Below are 18,903 nucleotides of genomic sequence, written 5' to 3'. Positions count from 1 at the left end.
CATGAAATCATGATTAAGTTCACACTCATTATACCTCACCAACAGCCTCCACTAGAACAAGTTGTCTCTTAAGAGGATGCAAGCAGAGATGTGAAAAGAAAAAATAATAAACTTTTCCTATCTCACTTCTGAGATTCTACTTTATGTACACACACACACATACTTTAAAAGCACTAAAAAGATCATTAAAATAAATAAGTAAAATCCAATGTGCCCCATTGTCTTTTCCTTGGAAATCAGAAAAACATCTCCAAATAGATGAACCTAAAACCTCATTTCAAGAAAAGGGGTAAGACAATGGAGAAGTTCAAATATCAAATATGGCAATATGTGAAGTACTGTTTCTAGCATTTAAAAAACTTTATTTTGCTGAAACCGGTTTAGCTCAGCAGTAGAGCGTCGGTCTGTGGACTGAAAGGTCCCAGGTTCGATTCTGGTCAAGGGCATGTACGTAGGTTGTGGGCACATCCCCAGTAGGGGGTGTGCAAGAGGCAGCTGGTCGATGTTCTCATTGACGTTTCTAGCCCTCTATCTCTCTCCCTTCCTATCTGTAAAAAATCAATAAAATACATTTAAAAACAACAACAACAACAAAAAGAACAACTTTATTTTCCCCAAGACCCTGATGCTTCCAAAACTCTGTAGCTCCTTTTTAAATTGTATATATTTTAAAAGGTCAGAAAAGAATAATGTCTTTCCATCAGGTGCTCCTTTATCCTATCCTATATAATAAGAGAGGAATATGCTAATTATCCATTACACTGTGAGGAGTAATGACTGACCATGTAACAACTGGATCATGGAGCTGCAGGAGGGTGGGGCAGTGAACTACAAGCAGGAGGCGGAGAGCTACAAGAGGTGGCAGGGCAGCAGCTATGGGGTGTGGAGGGGGAGCTGGGGGAACTTCAGGGGGCCAGTTTGGGGAGACCTACAGGAGGGCGGGGCAGCAGGTGGAGAAATACAGGGCGACAACGACCTACTGGAGCACAGATTCGTACGCAGGGCTACTGGTATGTTAGATTACATCTTTCATTAAATTTGATGTTGTCTTACTTAATATGAATACACAGCTTTGCCAAGGTAGGTTATAGATGCATATTACTTTCCATCAATAATGTCAAACTTAGCAGACATGACATCAGCCCCTGATGAAAACACTGATAATGGAAGAATTTCTTCATTTACTAAATAGTTACTGAGGGACTACTATGTGCCAGGCATCTCCTCTGGAGGGTTACTGCTCATGCAGGATGAAAAACCAGCTGACTTTTCTACAGCTATCAAGTAGCAGAGAAGTGTTGATATGGCATAAACAGGAATGGAAAATATTTAAAATGTTGAGAAATGCTCTTGAGTTTTTATTTTTAGAGCAAATTTAATCCCTTTTATTCTAAATTCTATTTCTGTATAAGATGCTGTTATGTCCATCACAGTTCCTGTAAGTTGTTCAAGAGTACTAAGAGAAAATACCATTGTAACTACAATTTCTAAAAATAATTAACAGTAATAGTTAACAAGTAGAGTGCTTACTCTGTGGCAGGCACTGTTCCTATTTACAGCATATATATATAATAATCCAACAAAGTAGTGCTTATTCTTAGCCTCATTTTATAGATGATGAAATGGAAAGCACCAATTCATTAAGATGCCCAAGGTAAACCACTACTAAACTGTAGAGCTGGGAGTTGAACCCAGGTAGTCTTACTCCAGACTTCTAATATTATCTACTAACCTCTATATCAAACTAGACTAAAAATACCTTAGGCACAAAATTTATTTCTATATCCCTAGCACCAACCACAGTGCCTGATTCATAATAAGTACTAAGCAAATGAGAAAAGCAAAACAAGATTTTCCCTCTCCAATAATTTTCCAACAAAAATGTAACCTCTGAAATGTGGCCTCTAAAAAACAACAACAAAAACAACTCAGAAAAAATAATTTATTTGTTGAAAATAAAAGTTAAGCATGTAGGGAACTTAAACAATCCTTTCACAATGGAAACCAAAAGAAAACAGAAGTTCAGTAGGTCCTCAGGTAACTTTTCATTATAACATTGATGAAACATGATAGGAATTTAACTCTTATTTATATCAATCAGTCCTATGGTGAAATTGGTTTCATAATACTTGCTTGGCTTAAAAGCCACAGAACATATTGATGACGTAAGGTGAAGACTTCGTGTACTGTTCTTTTAGCTTGTGCCTTCAGATTCTTTATCAAGTTAAGTTTATTCAGCCTCACCATACTGCAAATGACTTGGGAAATTTAATTTCCATATGCAACTGAACAGTATGTTGAAGCAGAAATTTTTATGCTGAAGATATTAAGCATACCAAAATCAGTATTTACATCATGATACAAGTGGAAAAATCAATAGAGAAAAAATTTATAGTTATAAAAACCATATGCAATAAACATTATCTAACCTTCTCAAAAACAAAGGGGAGGATAAATCTTACCTCAATAAAAGAATCAATGTGCAGCATCAGAGCTTGAGTTCTACTGATGATAAACTGATTGACACAAGCAACAGCATGAGATCTAGAAACAAAATTTAAGATTTAGCATATGCTCATTGCATCTTTTTCTATTTGCAAAAATCTTAAACATTCCTCTATAAAAATATTACAATATATGTACAGCAATACATATATTCCACCCTAAAAAAATGAGTAAAATTTCTGTTATTAACACAGAAATAATATGAAAAATATACGTATTAAGGAAAAAATGCAGGTTACAGAGAAATATATTATTGCTCCTTTAAAGGTGAAAAAATGTCTGAAAGAACATGTGCACATTTTTAATAGTAAACTGAAAAATGGAAGGCTGGATGGTGTATAATGGGAATTTTATTTACCTACAGACCTAAAAATAAGCATTCCTTAGAAATAAAAACTTGGAACAGTCTAGACTATTTGTTTTGACATAACCAATTCAATGCCGCAGCAATTCTTAATGGCACTATCTAAAATTATTCTTAGCTCACAGGTCATGGTCGTGGTTGGATTTGGCCCCCAAGTCAGTTTGTGAACGGGCCTAGATTACTCGATAATGTGGCTACACTCTAACCCCTAACTTCATTTCCCATTATGCTACAATTTTTTCTTCCCTTGTCACTCTAAAAGGCCTCTTCCCAACTTTGTACTTGCTGTTCCCCTAATTTCCCTTGATTTTGCAAAAATTTACTGCTTTACTTGGTGCAAGGTCTGTACAAATGTTACCTTTTCAGAAAACCTTCTATACAAAATACTTCCAAAACACTGTCTAACCCTTTTTTCTCACTTTCCATAGTATTTCTCATGAAATTGTATTATTTATCAATTATTACTGTCCTGTAGGACTCTTCTAATAACCCAACAGAAGACAGAAGAGAAAATCACCACATACAGCACGAACATAAGAGGTTCAACATGATTAGTGCCATTTTGAAATGCCATTTTATATCTATTTGATTGGCAAAAATTAAAATGTGTGATAATACCAAAAACTGAATATGTATACCCAGGAAACCCCTGTGTCTCAGAAATTCCTTCCCAAGATTTTATGTCTTCCCTGAACCTGGAAGCAGCCAAAGGCCACTGGGTGTGCATATACATGAATAAACTGTCATGCAAAGGAATAACATACACTAGTCAAAACAAATGTGACTATAGTGACACAATATGGAAGTATCTTAGCAACATTAAATTTAAGGCGCCAAAGATTAAATTCATATAATACCTTTTATAAAATTGAAAACCAAGATCAATAAAATTATTTTCTAAAAATTCTAAGAATAGGATCAAGTTGGGATAAGATATAGGTTGTTTTCAAGGTCTTTGATTTTATTATAGTTGGGTTTGAGTGATTATTAAAAATAACCAAAGATCGAATGCAAGTGGTAAACGAGAATGTGCCATAAGCTACGAAATATAACCCAATTTGTGTACCCCTACTATGATTAAAAAAATAAAATGGCTCTGATTTTTAAATTGCTTAGTCATGTGATGGGTAAACTGTATTTGTTTGCCTTATTCCATATTCTCAAAGTCTAATAGTTACTGTGAGAGGGAAATACATGCACAGTAAATACCACTTAAACTATATTAATAAAGTATTAAGTAATTTTATGGATTAAGACTACATAAAGATGAAAGATATGTTCAGTGTACAGATAAAACACACAACAGATATCATCATTTACGCAAGTATACATTAAAATATTTTAATAATATATAATATTAAAATAATATAAAATATTTTAATATATTAAAATATATTCAACAGAATCTCAAATGGGCAGTAATGAACATTGAATGGAAACATTTCTGTGTTGCTAACTGTACTTCGTTAAGTTTTAAACAAATGTATTATAATAACAAAATAAATTTTTATATCCAGTAATGATATAGCTATTATCAGGAATGTTTTTTAAAAAAAATATAGTTTATTAATTTTTTACAGAGAGGAAGGGAGATAGAGAGCTAGAAACGTCGATGAGAGAGAAACATCAACAAGTTGCCTCTTGCACACCCCCTACCGGGGATGTGCCCGCAACCAAGGTGCATGCCCTTCACCGGAATCGAACCCGGGACCTTTCAGTCCGCAGACCGACGCTCTACCACTGAGCCAAACCGGTTTCAGCTGTTTTTTTGTTTTTTAATTGCTGAGAACTGGTCACAAAAAAGTAAATTTCTTAGAAATATGGAAATCACCACACTTTCACACCTCAGTGGAAATGTTAAATGGGAGATACTTCCTAGGGAATATGAATTCCTCTATCTAATTTCCTATACCAAGAAGAGTAAAATTTTATTTTGAAAATATTTATTTGCATGACATTATCCACAAATAAGCATCTATTACAATTCCTCTATGAGTTTAACACTAAGTACTGCTTAAGAGGACAAGTGAAATTAAATCAAGGTAAAAACGTAAGAACTAAATAAAGAACTTAAGCAAGAAAAAGATTCCCAATTTTCCCTCTGGTCACACTGTTGAAACCACAATCCTCTGAAACACAGCTTGCAATTTTGAAGTAAGCCCCAATGGGTATCTGAACCAATAGTTAAAAGCCTATACACTAATGTTCATTCAGTTGTATATCCCTGAATCCTCTAGAAACTATGCAATTTCTACTTTACATAGTAATATATTTGATTCTTCTACATAAAAGCATCATGTACTGACATCTGTAAAAAACAAACAAACAAAAAAAATCAAATAACAATCAGAAAAGCAATGATTTTTCCATAGAAACAATAAGCAAAGTTCAAGTTAGAAAAAGCATATATAACTGAAGGGGAAAAAAGTACAGTAGGCTGGAGAACTTTAGGTGAATTTACAAAGTCTTACACAAGTCAATGTAATAAAGGAACCATGATAATCACAGCATGATAGGACAACTATTAACAAAATCAAAGGCTTATTTAATATCCTAAATATAATGGTATTTCAAAACTAGACGCTAGGCAGTTTCAAGGAATTACAGTTATAGAGAAAACAACAACAACAACAAAAAAACAGACCAGGTTAATTTCAGAAACAGTCAACCATGTCCGCTATGTGATTTCAGAGTGCACTAAAAAATCTTTCCAACACCAGGATTAAAATGTTTTGTTTTTTTTTTTGGTGTTGTTTTTTTTTTTAAAGTAGGTTGTAAGTCTCTTAAACTAAAACGTGTGTGTGTGTGTGTGTATATATATAAAATCTCTCTATATAAAAGCCTAATATGCAAAGTGCCCCCTTGGGAGTTCAATCGCTTGCTGACCACCAGGGGGTGGTGTGGAATGAAAGAAGGCCCTGGCTGGCAGCCAGCAGCTGCTAGAGACCCTACTTGTGCATATGCGTGCACTGGGCCTATAGTTACTTAATAATTTAGATGTCATACTTGAGAAACTTTTATTACACAGCTGCAAATAAAGGTACTTGTACTTGGCAAGGCTCATAAATTAAAAAATACAAAAAAACAAAACAAAAAACACAACCCAACAATAAACAAACACTGTCCAAACTCACTGAATTTTAACCTTTCACAAGGAACCTTAAAAGCATAACTGTTAATCGTTACAAATGTAATTAAAAATGTAGAACTGTCATATTCAATGACAATTTCATCAGAAAAGTATTTTATGGGCTTTGTTTTTAAAGGAATAAATTTCAGTTATCAAAATTCACCTTTGTGGAATATCTAATATATTTTGCTAGTTACAATAATAATAAATAATGCAAAAATAAGAAAGTGGTAAGAATTATACCAGAGTTTATAAATTAATTTAATATTAGCTATATACCTTATTTTTGGACTACTGTGCTTGAAGAACTGTAAAAATTTTGGAATCATGATGTTAAGAGGACGATCTAAAACATCACTATCTAAAATCTCAGCAGAATCTTCACATATCTTCTGAAGGGCACCAAATGCTCCCTGTAAAAGACATTTAAATTATTAGAATTAATTAAAATTTGAAGTCATTTCAAAAGTAAATTGAGGAATATTAATTTGTATGAATTGTTTTCAGTTCACATAAAATGCTTCCTCAAAAAAATCTGTAAATTTAATCAATTTTATGACAAATTATTTAAAAGTCTCAGTTTATATATAACGACACATTTTTATTTTACTATTAAATAACTTAGAATGAGAAGATATTTTGGTTGGGAGAGATTGTAATATCCAATTCAAAACCCTAATTTCTGAAATATTCTTATTAAGTCAACGTTATTTTTTCTAAGTACTATCAGTTTGTACAACTCTATATTTACATATAAATATATCTAACATTGTACCACTTCTTTTTTTTTTTTTAAGTATAAAAGAGGTCTTAATATCGTTAAAAAGTTACTTACATGTAAGACATTTATTGGGTAATGGTGACAAAATCTGTTAGAAGGGCAGGCAATTCAAATTGGCAACTATTTCTCTCTAGTCGTTTTTACATCAAATGGGCTAAATGAGAGCTCTTGCACACAGTATGTAACCTATTAGTACATCCACTGACATGCTTTACTGCTTTTCACCCCATTAGCAGCTCCCAGGAACTTCTTCTCCACAGTACAATTAATTTATGAATACCGTCTCTTTAAAGTATGACTTATGTAAGTAGCTACTCCACAATTTCTAGACTATTGCAGCTAAAACTTTTTTTTTTATTCTTGGAAAGTGCTTGCTTAAAATTTTGATCTCTTTTTAATATTACTATTAAACAAAAGCTATATTTAACCTGTTTAAAAATACAGTTGCCTTCACCTGAGGATATATTTTTTAATTACTTGAGAGAAGAAAGGGGGTGGGGGAGAGAGGGAGAGAGATTGAGAGATTGAGAGAGAGAGAGAGAGAGAGAGAGAGAGAGATCAGTTGTCTCCAATACATGCTCTGACTGGGAATCTAACCCACAACCTTTTGGCGTATGGAACAACACTCAATCAACTGAGCTACCAGGTGGGTGTACTATTTAACTTTTAATAAACTGTTACCTGATGGCTAAATATTATTCAGTTTTCCTGTAATGTTATCAGGTATTTCTAAGGCATTACTTGGAAATACATACATACATCCCTACACACACACACACACATCCCTACACACACACACACACACACACACACACACACACACACACACACACACATATATATATATGAATGCAAGTTCTTTTTTTCTTCTTAGTATCTTCTATAAAAACTGTTGGCTTATCTTCCCCGTTACCCAACTCAGATCTGGCAACAAACGCCCCATCACAAGACCTCCTGATTATTAATGTTAGGTTATTCCCTGCCCTGCCTCCAAGCCATGCTCTTGTTTGAGAGGAAGAAGGGTCACTGCCTTATGCAAAACACCTATAATAGTTTCCATTTAAAACAGATTGCTACCTAAACCGGAGCTCAGTTAATGAGAGAGTCTTAAAGTGCTCATTAACAGTGAGAAACTATAGAGGAAATTCAGACTCACCTTCCCAAATGAAAAGGTTGCTACTGATCTGATTAGTGGCAAACAATGAGACATTACAATCAATACATGATTAAAACTAGACATGTCATACAATAAGAGGCACAAAAACAATTTAAAGAAGTTGAAAAAATACTCATCGTCTGGGAATTTAGTCAATTTTAAGTCTATCTTCAAAAAATACCACCTCACCTGATTAAGCTAGACAGCAGGTATTTATTATAGATATATACAGATAACCAAGGAAAGTTTTCAAATACAAAAATGGGAGATATTTCTTGGTAGGAAATAAAGTAAAGATGTTTTAATACTTAGTCTTTATAGAAAACAGTAAGAAATGATCACTAATGTAAAACACAAAGGTAACTTTAGGTTTTTAAGTTTTGAAATATTTCCAGAGAAAAAACTTCAAAGGTTTCTCAGTATACAATAGTGCAAGAAAAACTGTATGATGAAGCAAATATTTTTACCTCGCAAGTGTTGTAATCTTCAGAATCCAATAAGCTACAGAGTTTTGGTAAGAGGTCAGGCCAATTTTGCAATTCTCCCTTGGAGGCTATGGTGGTAATCAAAATACCTTGAAAAAAAACACACACTTTTAGGAAATCTGACTGCATTATGTTAGGTATTGTCATGTGAATAACTGCACACAAACAAGTGCAATACCCTCCCCACCTGCCATTTACTAAATGCCCCAAATCAGCCTAAGACTTGCAAACCATCTAAATAACATTCATCAAGGAACCCTGTACCACCACAGCATAAATCAGATGTTTTTAACCTTTTTTTTTTTTTAACACTTTACCCTCTTTTTATTTTTAACAAGTATCTGTACAGAAAACTGCAACTTGCTCCTCTCCAAGAACAGTTTCACTAATTAAAATCACTCTATTTTATAGAAATTACAAAATAAAACATGCACAAAAATGTTAGTATCATGTATTACTGGGTGAGGGATGCGTCTGTTACATTCAAATACATCAAGAAGCTAATAACAACTCCCCAGCTTAACCTAGGATCACAGCCATGGAGGGACATAGGTATGGAGAGAGAAAATAGAAAGTTTCCCACTTACTGGATCAAGGATGAATCACTGGCAAGGTGATCTGGGAGAACTGAGTGGCACACACTAACAATGCCATTGTGACTGGATTATTTCAATTGCGTAGTGCAGCTTAGTTTTGACAGTTACACACATATGTAACAAAGTTTTGTGTTAACACAAACAAAAAGTTTATGTTAATCATTTTCTCTGCCATAGTAAATTTTATATTAGTAACAAAGTTATATGCTTGTCAATTTTAGATCCTTTTATGTAATAAGAGTATAAACTCTGATAGGCAAATTATAGGTACTCTAAGCTTCAAAATACTAATTTGTAAAAAAAAAAAATTTAATAGTGCTCTTTTTAATAGTTATTTTGAGAATTCAGTGAGATATGCACACAAAATACTTGTTATACATAAATGCTTAGCAGGCGTCTTCAAACTACGGCCCGCAGGAGTCTGATCCGGCCCGCCAGGTTTTTTGGGCAATGAGCGCAGCCGAGGTGTTACAGTAGGAATTAGTAGTTCATATAGTCCGGCCCTCCAGCTCTCTGAGGGACCGTGATCTGGCCCCCACTTTAAAAAGTTTGAGGACCCCTGGTAATGATTACTACTAAATAACAAATTCCACTGTGTATTTGGGGTGTATGAATTTTCTACCATTAGTCTTGCGAAGGCTGTTCCCAATGGTAAAGAGCTACAAAATGGCCGAAACCGGTTTGGCTCAGTGGTAGAGCGTTGGTCTGCGGACTGAAGGGTCCCGGGTTTGATTCCGGTCAAGGGCGTGTACCTTGGTTGCGGGCATATCCCCGGTAGGGGGTGTGCAAGAGGCAGCTGGTCGATGTATCTCTCTCATCGATGTTTCTAGCTCTCTATCTCTCTCTCTTCCTCTCTGTAAAAAATCAATAAAATATATTTTTTTTAAAAAGAGCTACAAAATGTAAAGTTGTTGGTCAATATTTATTCTTAGCTAAACATTTTTAAGTTATGTGTTCAGGGTTAATAAATGGATAGCATTTTAAAGATATCAGCCTTACTATAACAGATGTGTAGTAAGACAAAAAAGCAGTAAGACTTAATAGTAGGGCTGTGCCTTCTGCCAATTATTCTTTCCCGAAGTTAAAATACAAAAGAACTGAGAAAAAGAGAAAGCTCTAGATCTGCCTAAATGAAACCAAGGTGTCTTAAAACAAGCAATGATAGAAAGTAAACTTAAGTAACACCCTGGCACGAATAGACCGCTAACATCCATTATTTCTGCTATGAGAGATTGAAGAATGTTGACAGTCGGCTAAAACATTCAAATTTATCTGGCTCCATATAATCTTATCCCCTACTAAAAGTATTCTAATGCCAAATATAGTTACAAAAAGTGAGAAATTTTAATTTCCTGTGTACAAAAAGATGGGAGTAAAAATTGCTGTGATTGACAATACCTATTAAATTTTAAATGTTTAAACAACACACTTTGACCCAGTAAATGCCACTTCTATGCACTAATTCTATTGAAAATTTCCCATAAGTGTATAAACACATTAAAAGTTGTTGACTGAAATAATAAAATTACAAACCAACTCATAGAAAAGGTAGTGGTCCTAAATTATTATCACTTAATAAGGCTTCATTTTCACCAATATGACTAAGCAACTACCAGGGACCCTTGGGTCTCACTGGACAAGGGAACTTTTCCTATAATCATAAACATATCCAAAGCATTCAAGACTAGCAATGAAAAATTTCCCCATTATAATTTAACTTGAAACAGATGAAATTCTTATGAAAATGGTGTATCATAAAAAAACAAAACAAAAACAACAACAACCCAGTTACAAACAGGATAAGCAAAATTTTAACAACATAACTTACCTACGGTGGCTCTAATCAGAGGAGAGGAGTCACCAATATTGTTTAAACATTCGCTTTTAATAAAGTCTGTGACGCCATTTGGGAAGTTCTGAAAATGAGCTTTCACATTATTCTTCAAAATGAGACCACTCAATGATCGTGTGGGTTCATCTGTAGTAAAATAACAACAGTACTGAGTTTTGAAGTCATTTTCATTTTAAAATGTTATAAAGAACAGTATCTTTAAAAGCATTTGCATTCAACAACTGATTACAATATTTCAGTAATTTTGTATAACCAGGAAAATAATATCATAAATGATTTCAAAAGATTAGCTCCATGATTTTATAGTTCAGGGTTTCTCAACCTTGGCACTATTGACATTTTGGGCCAAATAATTCTTTGTTGGGGGTGCTGTTCTGTGCACTGTAAGATGGTCAGCGTTACCACTGGCCATAGATGCCAGTATCATTTCTCCAAGTTGTGACAACTGAAAATGTTTCCAGTTAATATCAAATTCTGGGGGAAATTGAGGGAGAGGAATTGCACTGGGTTGAGAACCATTAATTTAGTTTAAGAGTTAATTTACTTTATATATGACCACTGCACTAAAGCTTCATTGAAATCTGATATAAACATCAAATTACAGGTCTGAAAGTATTAGTTACTAAAAATAACCCATTAAAAACCAAGTGGACAAAGAATATATGGGGTGGGTCACCTTCACATACAAATAACTGCCGTTCATTTATACCAAGTTTTTCACTTGTCTCTGAGCTAAAAAAAAAAAAAAGGGGGGGGGGGAGTAAAACAAGTTTAAAATTTCCAAAAGTATCTTAAAAACAGAATTTACTTTCTAAAAAATTTAATCCATAGGTTCAAATGTTGAAGAAGCAATTTAATACCTGTAGACTATAAATGATGTTACCAATTAGCATCACCATCAACAATATTAGAATAGTTAACATCTTCTGAATGTGTAAGCGCTTTGCAAGTAATTTGCATTTAATCCTCACAACCTCATGAGATGGAAATTATTCCCACTGCACAACTGAAGAAACTGAGGCCTTTGCCAAAATCACACAGAACTAAGTGGGGAAGCCAAAATATCAACCTCAGAGGTCTGGCTCCAGAGCCTACACTTGATGCATTGCAGTTTCACCCCCCTCCAAGGGCTAGAAGACACAGAGCTGGTATGTTGAACAGAATATGCTTTACAGCACTATTATTTCACATACCTTATTAAAAAATAAAATACCCAAGCTTGTTCTAATTAGTAGTACCCTCCTAAAATCTGACTGGCACTGAAATAGTCAGGGGTAAAACAGAGAGAGGCAAAAAGACAGCAAAGTTTCTTTGCATTAAACCCCATTCAGGCCACCACAGTAATATAACCAGAGATTTTATCATCACCATTTAAAATCTTCTTTCCAATATTTAACCCAAAGTGGTGGTGCAGTTATATTGGGAGGAGAGAGTGGAAGGTAGGAAGAGAAAAGAGCTATAGTCTCATCATCCATAGTAAGGTGGTCAATGTATAATGTTTAAAATAAAAGAGTCTTGAGAGTAGAATAAACTTTTTTTTTTAAAATAATATATTTTATTGATTTTGTACAGAGAAGAAGGGAGAGAGATAGAGAGCTAGAAACGTCGATGAGAGAGAAACACCGACCAGCTGCCTCTTGCACACCCCCTACCGGGGATGTGCCCACAACCAATGTACATGCCCTTGACCGGAATCGAACCCGGGACCTTTCAGTCCCCAAGCCGACGCTCTATCCGTTGAGCCAAACCGGTTTTGGCAGAATAAACTTTTTTTTTTTTTTTTTTTATAAAGTCAATGTGGTGGTCAATATTGATAGAAACAGTTGTAAGACTTGAAAATGAACTGAAAGTGTTGACTATGAGAAGTAAAAATCAGAAGTTGGATAGGAAACTTCCCTTTTTCTGTTAAAGTCTGTGCTATTTGATTTTTAAACCTATACATTACTTTGTGAAAAATAAAAAGCAATTCAAGAAAAGAAAAATAAAATCTTTATAGTTTCAATTATGACTCATTCCAAGCAGCAGACTAAAATGAAAGAAAAGCCTGCCCAGTGTGGCTCACTGGTTGAACCAAGAGGTCACTGAGGTCAGATCACACGTCTGGGTTGCGGGCTCTATCCCTAAGAGGGGCCATGCAGAAGCAGCCAACTGATGATGTTTCTCTCTCACCAACGTATTTATCTCTCTCTCCCTTCCTTTCTCTCTTAAAACAAACATAAATAAAAATTAAAAAAACGTATTTTTTTTAAAAGAAACACTTTTAACTTGTATGCAAAATTTAAAACTGCCATGAAGTAATAGCCAAATATTTAACTTCCTTAAGCAACAAACTTTTGTCTTAGGTTAGCCCAGTGGTCAGCAAACTGCGGCTTGCGAGCCACACACACTCTTTGGTCCCTAGAGTGTGGGTCTTCCACAAAATACCACGTGTGGACAAGCGCATACAGTGCGATTGAAACTTCGTGGTCTGTGTGCGTAAGTCAGTTTTTGGCCCGGGCGAGTCTTTTTTTTTTTTTATAATATATTTTATTGATTTTGTACAGAGAGAGGGAGAGAGATAGAGAGTTAGAAACATTGATGAGAGAGAGTCATCAATCAGCTGCCTCTTGCACACCCCCTACTGGGGATATGCCCGCAACTAAGATACATGCCCCTGACCGGAATCGAACCTGGGACCTTTCAGTCCCCAAGCCGACGCTCTATCCATTGAGCCAAACCGGTCTCTGCTCGGGCGAGTCTATTTTGAAGAAGTGGCATTAGAATACTCAAGGGGCCAAAGAGCTCCAAGTGGCTGGCGAGCTGTGGTTTGCCAACCACTGGATTAGCCCATTAGTTCAGTCTCATAATTTTATTTTAAATGGCATGTGTATTTATTTATAAGAAATACACTATGTTTTTTTGTTTTGTTGTTAATCCTCAGATATTTTTCTATTATTTTTAGAAAGAGTGAAAGGGAGGGAGGGAGGGAGAGAAACTTCAGTGTGAGAGACTTTGATTGGTTGCCTCCTGTACATGCCCCATCCAAGGCAGGGAATTCAAGCCTGTAGCTGAGGTATGTGCTTTTGACTGCAATGGAACCTGGGACCCTTCAACCCACAGTCTGAGGCTTTGGAAACTGAGCCAAACTGACTAGGACCACTACATTGTTTTTACAATAAAGATTACAAGATGAAAGGTTTCAATATATACCATAAAGGGAAATGACTTAAAATTTTTATTTTAAATATTTTATATTAAAATATTTTTAATTAAAATGAAAAATATCCTCCATCCAAAATCCATTCAATAAATCCACCAAGTAACTAGACTTTACTTCACTGGGCCTCATTTTGCTCATTTGTAAAGTGAGGGAATAGATGAGCTATATTTCTGAGGTCTCTTCCAGATTTAAACTTTTACTCCACCATTCAGTGTAAATACACACACACACACACACACACACACAGAAACAGCAACTACATCGATATTTCCTTCCACTTATCCGTGCATTCATTGCTTGACTCTTTGTATGTGCCTGACTGGGAATTAAACCTGCATTTGACATATTGAGATGATCCTCTAACCAACTGAGCTACAATGCCAGGGCAAGAAATACATTTTAGTTAGTGTTTGGAAAACCTGGATAAAATCCTTTCCAACATTTTGTGGTTTTGTAACTAATAGGTCCTTTTGAAGGCAGTTATACCAACTTCTCTTACTTTTGTCTGCTTTTTCAAATACTTCTGATGTACCTTTAGACACCAAGAAAGCTTTGAGAAAGAGTATATTATTTTAACCATCTTAATATTTGGAATTTAGAATGAGGACATGACAGTAGAAAACTTGGTGAAATAAGCTTAAGATTTTCAAGTGAATCACATTAGAAATATTCATTTGCTAAATAAGTTCTTTTAAAAACAAAGAGCATTGCCCTACCTGGTTTGGCTCAATGGATAAGAGTATCGGCCTGAGGACTGAAGGGTCTTGGGTTCGATTCCAGTAAAGGGAATAAATATGACTAAGTTACGGCTCGATCCCCATTGGGGGGCATGCAGTAGGCAGCTGATCAATGATTCTCTCTCATCATTGTTGTTTCTCTCTCTCCCTCTCTCTAAAATCAATAAAAATTAAAAAAGAAAAAAAAAAAAAAAGCCCGATATAAAAGCTCAGGGAAAGAAAACAACAAAAACAAACAGCAGTGATTTAATTACCAACTATTGCGGAAAACAGGGAAAACATACTTCATTAAGAAACAATGCATCCAATGGGGGGGGGGAGACATATCTAATACTTTAAACAAAGAAATTTAAAAACAAAAACAATGCATCACCCTGGCCAGTTGTGCTCAATGGTTAGAGCATTAGCTTGCAGACCAAACAGGGCTTGATTTCTGTGTCTCACATCTATGTCTCTCCACTCCCCACCCCCTTCTACTCTCTCTAAAAAAATCAATGGTAAAAATATCCTCAGGTAAGGATTAACAAAACAAAACCAAAAAAACAAAAACAAAAAAATCTTAAGTACACTTATCAAACTAGGAATATATGTTGATGGAATTTCTAGTCTCGTAAAAAGTAGTTTTAGAAAGTTTGAAGCTTTTGTTACATTCCTCAATCACAAATTAAAACCCCTACAATTTAGATTATTCAAAAATAATTCCAAATAATTCACTCTGCTGTATGTGGATTATTAAAACCCGAATACAATTTATTAGTGAGATTTTACTACGCACTAAGGCCATTAACCGACTAGAGCTTGGAGCTAAAACGTGGTCTGGTGGTCTAACACAGGCATTTTATCGCTGAAAAAAAGAGGTAAATGTGTCCGAGTCTGAGTCTTATTTTCTAACTCCAAATGCAGTGTTTTTACAAATTGTACTCTGGCTTCTGAAACACTAATCACTGAACAGAATATTACAGTACTTTCATTTACAGGTCAATAAATATCTGAGAGCTTTCTGTATCTGACAATGTTCCAAGAAGGGAATATTCAATTCAAAGAACTCTATGAACACCTCTCACTACAAGGTAAGCTCCATTAGGGCAAAGATTCTTGTTTATTTTGCTCACTTTTATTGCCTGAGCCTACAAAATGCCTGGCAAAGAAGTATATTAAAAAACAACAACAAACGAGTGTCATTTAAAAATCACACAAATTCCCAGGCTTTAAATTGTCACAGAAGTAATTTAAATTTAAGATTTATAGAAGAATAGTTAATAAACTAATGTATAATGTTATGTTTTTAAAAAGTTACAAATATTAGTAAGATGTTCCCATTTTTTTTCTTTAAACTTTAAAATAGTGTATATCCATCTAAAAGAGGGTATTTAAACTTTAAAATAGTGTATAGCTATCTAAAAGAGGGAAGAGAGAGCAGAATTAATCAAGCAATTCATTACTTATCCCTGGTGATGGAATTATAAATGATTTTTCATTTTGGTTTTATGTACTTCCAACTGTTTTTTACAAACACACATATATTAGTAAATCTTGTATTCATCCTGTATAGTAAAAGGAATAAAGAATAAATCTTTATGTCATTCTTGTACAAGGATTGAAGCAAAATACCAAAGTAGACTTTGCAACACTCTTCATTTGCAAAGAATGAGGGAATTTATCAAAAACCACTCAATTAACAAATGAATGCTTACTAATAAGCTTCTAAATGCTTAGAGTAGTATAGTACTCAAATCTCTGCTTATTTCACTTCTCTAAAGCAGGTGGTTACTACAAAAGGAAATCTTTTGAAATGAATTATTCCCAGTGTATTTTAACAGGCCCTACAGACATTTTTTGTAGTTATTAACATAGACCCTACTTACCTTCAGATTTTAATTTTGTCAGGACAAAAATCAGGTAGTTGTTAAAATCTGGATATTGATTGAGTTGTTCCAGTTTCTAGAACAAACAGTAGTTAAGGAAACTTCTCAATGTAATCTAAGAAAAAAAATGAATATTTTTAATGTAAAATCAAGAATTCCTTTTTGTGATATTTTAACCTTGCGTGTTTTTTTTTAAACAATCAAGTTATCTTATTAAAACCACCAATATGCTACTCTAAGAACACACTAGTGGTGGTGTTAAACAAATCTCTTAGGTGTTTTTTGGCTGAAATATTAAACTTAATAAATTTTATGTCAATTATACCCAATACAACATAAGTCAAGTTCCATCTTTGGCATGCTCAAATTCGCAAAATTATTTTTTAAAATAGAATTTCTTTGAACTTTAAAAACCTCAACCAAAAATATTTTTTAACTTAAAAAGGGCTTTTATTACTCACTTGTTCTTCAGAATTCAAACATTTAAATATTATTTATGCACAAGCATATATATCCAATTTTATTATATAAAGTCAGTATTATGAAATTACTACACTGCAATAGTGCTATAATTGTTTACCCCCTCCCAGGATCTAACATTTTCAGTGGTACAAATATGCAGGTATTTTATCCTGTTGGCAGTCAACAATGACGTAATACTGTTTTGTCTTCAAGCCCTCTTAATCTCTATTATGCTTTTTACTAACACCCTTGTTTTAATAGAAAGAAATATTCATGTTTTTACTCAATGAACCTAACTTTATTAAAAAATTAAATACATAATACAAACTCAAGGTACACTGTTATCTATTACATACTGGAATATCCTCAATATTTAGTGGTCAAAATGTAATCTAAATAACAAAATCACTATCTAGAAAAATTCTAACGTGTGATTGACTACTTTATTTGTCCAAGAAAACCCAATGACTTGGTTTTTTAGTGAATGGCCAAGACTAAGAGCATATTGATAGGCTAGTAATTTTTCATAAGTATTTCCTGACAAAGTTTACTTTCTTACAACTGCCACTATCTGTACATATTATTATTATTACAATGATCTTTCAAAAAGCTCTCAAGCCTATACAAAAAACAAAAACAAAAACATTGATACATTCTTTCTTAAAGAGACACAAAAGAACAAATTCATTATTAGGCACTTTGAAAATACGTAGTAGTGTGGATTTTTAAAACTGGTCGCCTCTATCTACTGAAATTTAATTTGTTCCTTACGAAGATGGATAGATGGCAAACAATGCTCTAGGTACATAGAATAAACTTTAAATTTGATTGTTAGCCCAAGTACAGCACCAGGCATATAAAAGGTATTTAATAAACACATATTAGAATGTATGATATTCAGTGCTTTATTAAAAATTACAATGTGGTTCAGGGCTTGGCTAACTTTAAAAAATTGTCATTTAATGTTCAATTCATTAAATATCTTCTATCATCCTCAGTTATAATTGGCTGAGCCATACTGGGGTTTAGGATACAGCTCCAACAAACTCCAAAACTACTATTCTTCCCTTGGTATTAATAGTATTCAAACAAAATGGCTTTAAAAAAATTCAGGCAGACTTCCATTTTTATCAATAAATGAGCAGCACAGCACATTAACCAAGAAGCTAAGATTTGAAGTTACAGCAATGCAGTACTTCTTTGAAACTTATGGTGCTTTCTTTTTTATGCGCGCACACACACACACACACACACACACACACACACACTACATTTCCTTGACTGTTTTAAATTAAGCCCAAACTACACTAAAGTAGCTTACTTACCAAATTCCGTATTTAGTAAATTTTGCTGCTTATTAACAATAAATATGAAGAGACGTTTTTGCAAATATAGCAGACAAGTTTTTTTGAATTAACTTCTTTGGTCTTAAAATAACATAAAAAGGTTATTTATGACCAGGTGAGTGAATTTGTTTCCTGTATTGGCTCCAATTAGAATTCACCCGTTGTCCACAGTTTAGAGCACTATTGAAAGCACACATAAGCAGGTTTTGCTGCTTCTCTAATCCTTTCTGTCTCTAAAACCGTAGCAATAGGACCGCTACACCAGCTAACTCCATAAAGGCTTGAATAATTGAACAGACATCCTGAGCCAAAGATTTAAAAAGAAAATCTCATTTGGGAGCCAGCAACAGGTGTTTGTACGAACAGGCCAGGGACGAGGTCTGAAAGCCCCCACCCCTCAGTCTCCAACCCTTTCAGGGCAAGTA

At 34.2% G+C, this 18,903-nt stretch overlaps 1 protein-coding gene across 3 annotated transcripts in view; it reads right to left on the bottom strand.

Annotated features, from left to right (window-relative positions):
- Positions 1-18,903, bottom strand: part of TNPO1 (transportin 1) — an 80,682-nt gene that overhangs the window by 29,734 nt on the left and 32,045 nt on the right. For all 3 annotated transcript variants that reach the window (XM_045571561.1, XM_036408799.2, XM_036408800.2), the window contains exons 3-7: positions 16,671-16,746; positions 10,846-10,995; positions 8,404-8,510; positions 6,279-6,412; positions 2,463-2,544 (exon numbers count right to left, since the gene is read on the bottom strand). In XM_045571561.1, coding sequence (XP_045427517.1) covers positions 2,463-2,544; positions 6,279-6,412; positions 8,404-8,510; positions 10,846-10,995; positions 16,671-16,746 — 549 coding nt within the window. The remainder of the gene's footprint in view (positions 1-2,462; positions 2,545-6,278; positions 6,413-8,403; positions 8,511-10,845; positions 10,996-16,670; positions 16,747-18,903) is intronic.

This window comes from Pipistrellus kuhlii, unplaced genomic scaffold, assembly GCF_014108245.1.
Source record: "Pipistrellus kuhlii isolate mPipKuh1 unplaced genomic scaffold, mPipKuh1.p scaffold_m20_p_4, whole genome shotgun sequence".
Classification (NCBI taxonomy): domain Eukaryota; kingdom Metazoa; phylum Chordata; class Mammalia; order Chiroptera; family Vespertilionidae; genus Pipistrellus; species Pipistrellus kuhlii.
This window is presented reverse-complemented; position numbering and strand designations above follow the sequence as displayed.